The 3561-nt window shown below is 30.8% G+C and overlaps 1 protein-coding gene across 1 annotated transcript; it reads right to left on the bottom strand.

Moving 5' to 3' along the window:
* Positions 1–443: 443 nt before the first annotated feature.
* Positions 444–3233, bottom strand: LOC132759334 (universal stress protein Sll1388-like; the record flags this gene model as incomplete). The annotated part of the gene is made up of 3 exons (XM_060751090.1): positions 444–981; positions 2320–2426; positions 3153–3233. Coding segments are annotated over 3 exons (416 nt in total), but the record flags the coding sequence as incomplete, so codon positions are not given.
* Between the last annotated feature and the right edge of the window lie 328 nt (positions 3234–3561).

Below are 3561 nucleotides of genomic sequence, written 5' to 3'. Positions count from 1 at the left end.
CCTTAAATTTTAAAAATCATAATGTCTCATCTTTTATACTTAAAAGGATAAAAAAATCATAAGCTATATACTTTAAGGTAAATTTTTAGATCGGTATCAGTTAAAAGCGATAACTTAATACAATTTTAAAACAAGGCTGTTTAACGCAAGAAATAAGATACTTCTGGGAAATTATGTGAGTGAATAATCTGAAATTTAGCTTAAAAATACCGGTATAGAATTATATTAAAATGTACCATTATTTCGAAATAATTCAGTCCTACCGAATAAAAAAAACGTCTGTCGAGTCGTTTTAAATTTTCATGCATGACATGAATAGAAAACATGCATAGCCTAGTTTATAAGTAAGATGAAATTATCGTTCCAACATTAATTTGATATCTACCACTAAGTGTTTTTTTCTGAATTTCAATTCACGTGTAACTTAAATAGCAGTAAAAATGAAATTTCATTCCTTTTGGAAGATTGAAATAACTACAGGGAATAATATGTTGGATAAGATTAAAGCTTAATAATTTCCATGAGTTTTTTTGTGATTATGTTTGTTACGCCAATTTTAACACAAAATCTTTGGTCATATCTCGATGGCCGATTCACCTTATAGTCTGTCCAAAATAGCTAAATAATAATGATTACCAATGCAATGTTACCATGTGAAATCCTGACTGAATTAATGTTATTGATATAACTCCAAAATCACTAAAGTATGAGTTTTGCAAATGTAACTCATAAACGTAATTTCTTAAAGATGACTTAAGAATGATGGTCACTCGTATGCTTTATATGAGGTTTATGTCTGCACACTAAAACAGGAACGTCAGCATGATGTAAGCAATAATCGCTCACACTTCCGGTAAATGTTCTTCTGATTAAACCCATTCCCCTTGTTCCTAATATCAACATTGATGCACCCTCTTCTTTTGCCGCCTCTACAATAGCTTCTCCCGGTTTACCACACTGTTGTTTTACATGACCACTTAACTGAAAAAGAAGGAAAAAGAACAAATAAACCAACGTATGTGGACCGGATTCTGTATTAAAATTTGGAATACGTCTTCCTTTTTTAATAAACTACACGTTTTAAGCGTCGAATTTTATTGGTTAATAGCTATATGTATATATTTCATCTATGTTCACAGCTCCTGTGAAATTGAACAATAAAAAAGCAATTGCGCAGTATAAAATATTTCCTGTTGATACCTACATAAGTTTAGTGCTCGCCAATTTTTTTAAGCCAATCACCGACGAGGACTTTTCAAATTTTCAGGTTTCAAAGCTTAATAGAACAGATTTTATATAAACTGGACGTTTTATATTATAAAACGCAAGTGGGCGGAGCTAAGTTTTGAAGAGCGCTAAAGTGAAATGTACACATGTGCAGAGATCTTGAAGTTTACTCCTACTAATCAATATTTATGCATCATGTTTTGCCGTACACGCACATGTATATCGTCACTACAAAAAGAGGTTCATTGGAATGAAAACAGGCAAAATAACAGTAAAAATGTTTTATTACTTACGGAACCAGTATCATTTTATAATTTCCAAATAAAAAGTTCACTTATTCCAACAAAGTATGTATGTAATAATTTTTACTTTTTATGTAAATATTACAGCCCGTGCAGCTGCAAAACCGAAAGTAAGGTTTTTTTTATTAATTTTACAATATACTGCCATTTGACCGAAGATGATATGTATATGAACATAATAAATATGCATGATGCATATATAATCAAGCTACAGGTTCATTTCAGCCCGAAAAATATGTCGAGGTGACGGGCGAGGCAAGACATGTCGACTTTTTGTAGCTTATTGTGAAGTTGCAGTACATGAAAATCGTGCACATGACAAATCAGCACATTAATAAAACATTCAAGTGTTCCGTGGTATACATCTTTTCTATGTCATACCTCCTTTCCTTATTACAATAAATTTTTACTGCATTGTTATCCATCGCTGGTTTGTTTTTAGCAGAGAATGACCTGTGTATGTTCAAAGAGGGTACCGTTTGAGATTATTTCTTAGGGTACCGATATGGATATGCACCGTGATATTGTCTGATTTACCTAGACAGAAACCTGCACTCTAACCTATACTCACTATCGGTTATACAGGGCCGTATTAAAGTCTTAAATCCTTATGACTAGTAATCTTATGGTAACTTTTTATATCTTAATACTTGGATTATTGTCAAACCTTTTTTCCAGAGAAAATTAAAACAATTATTTTTATACAAGGAAACGAAGTATTTTCATTACAATCTTTTAAATATCAGAATTGCAATTCTATGTAAACTGTATCTTCAACTCAATGTCTTACGTGGCTTTCCTTCATTTTCACAGAATATTTCTCGATGAGCTCGTGGATACTTTCTTCGTTATCTTTTAAGAGATCAGACACAATAGTTGGATCAGTCAACAGTGATGCTGAAAATTGAAACAAATTTAGAAATGTGTATCGGCTGCGTATACGATCTAATTAGTAAACAACTCGACGATGTTCTGTTATGAAGAACGCACCATGTGTAAGCATACTTTTGAGAAAATGGTTATATTAATGAAGGTAATGAAAAATATAAGTTCATAACTGAAAATGAACGCTAATGACAAGAGAGAAGTTATCATATTAAATTTAAAAAAAACATTCAGATACAAAAACATCCGAAGCAAACACTATTTCACGAGTCAAATTTATTATGAACTTTGACCGGTATCACTTTTATTAATGTGGTCGAAAGGGATGCCTACATCAATAATACACACTCTTTATGAATTTGTCCTTTTTTAATGTGTTATGATAATCTTATGCCAAATCTTTCAAATTTTCAAATTATATCTGTCATTTTATTTACATATCACATATTTTTATTATTGCAATGGAGTAATTGTATAATACATATGCAGTAAATAAATGATAAAAGTTTGGTTTTACGGCGAGTTGATATACTAAGGCCATAGTCCGAAAAACTAACCTACAGTTATAAGAGAATAAATCGTATTAACATACAGTCTTTTCACAGAGTTATCAATTGAAAACGATAAATTTGACAATTCCTTTGATAAAAGAAAATGATTTACAACATATGCAAAACACTTTGCTCCTCCCTTTTGGCTGTTGAAACTGTTTGTTTGCTTATAAGAAACTATACTTACATGTAGATAATATGTGGCTATATTCTGGTACATGCACAAGGACTATCCGATCTCCATCTTTATGTACATTGTTCACATAAACTAAAATCAAACAAAAACTGCGCAATTAAAAGTCGTTAAATCACAAGTCGTTATTAAAGTTTAATATTTCAACTTTGAAAATCTAAGTATATCATTACTCACCATTTATAGCACAAAGGAAATTGAATGCTAAGTTTTAACCGCATTACGATGCTTGTTTTAATGCAAAACAGCTTTTCCATATGCATTGTTTTATTACAAATGTTTCTAAATATAACAAAAGCTTGAAAAACGGTGATATATTATTGTGTGTTTTTTCCAGTTTGAAGGAATATCATGTTCTACATTGTTTCATATAGACTTACATAAATTATAAAATACAAGATCA

Source organism: Ruditapes philippinarum, unplaced genomic scaffold (assembly GCF_026571515.1).
Source record: "Ruditapes philippinarum isolate M1 unplaced genomic scaffold, ASM2657151v2 ctg6622_1_1_1_1, whole genome shotgun sequence".
NCBI lineage: Eukaryota > Metazoa > Mollusca > Bivalvia > Venerida > Veneridae > Ruditapes > Ruditapes philippinarum.
Note: the sequence above shows the minus strand (reverse complement) of the source record. Positions and strands in the feature narration are given on the sequence as shown.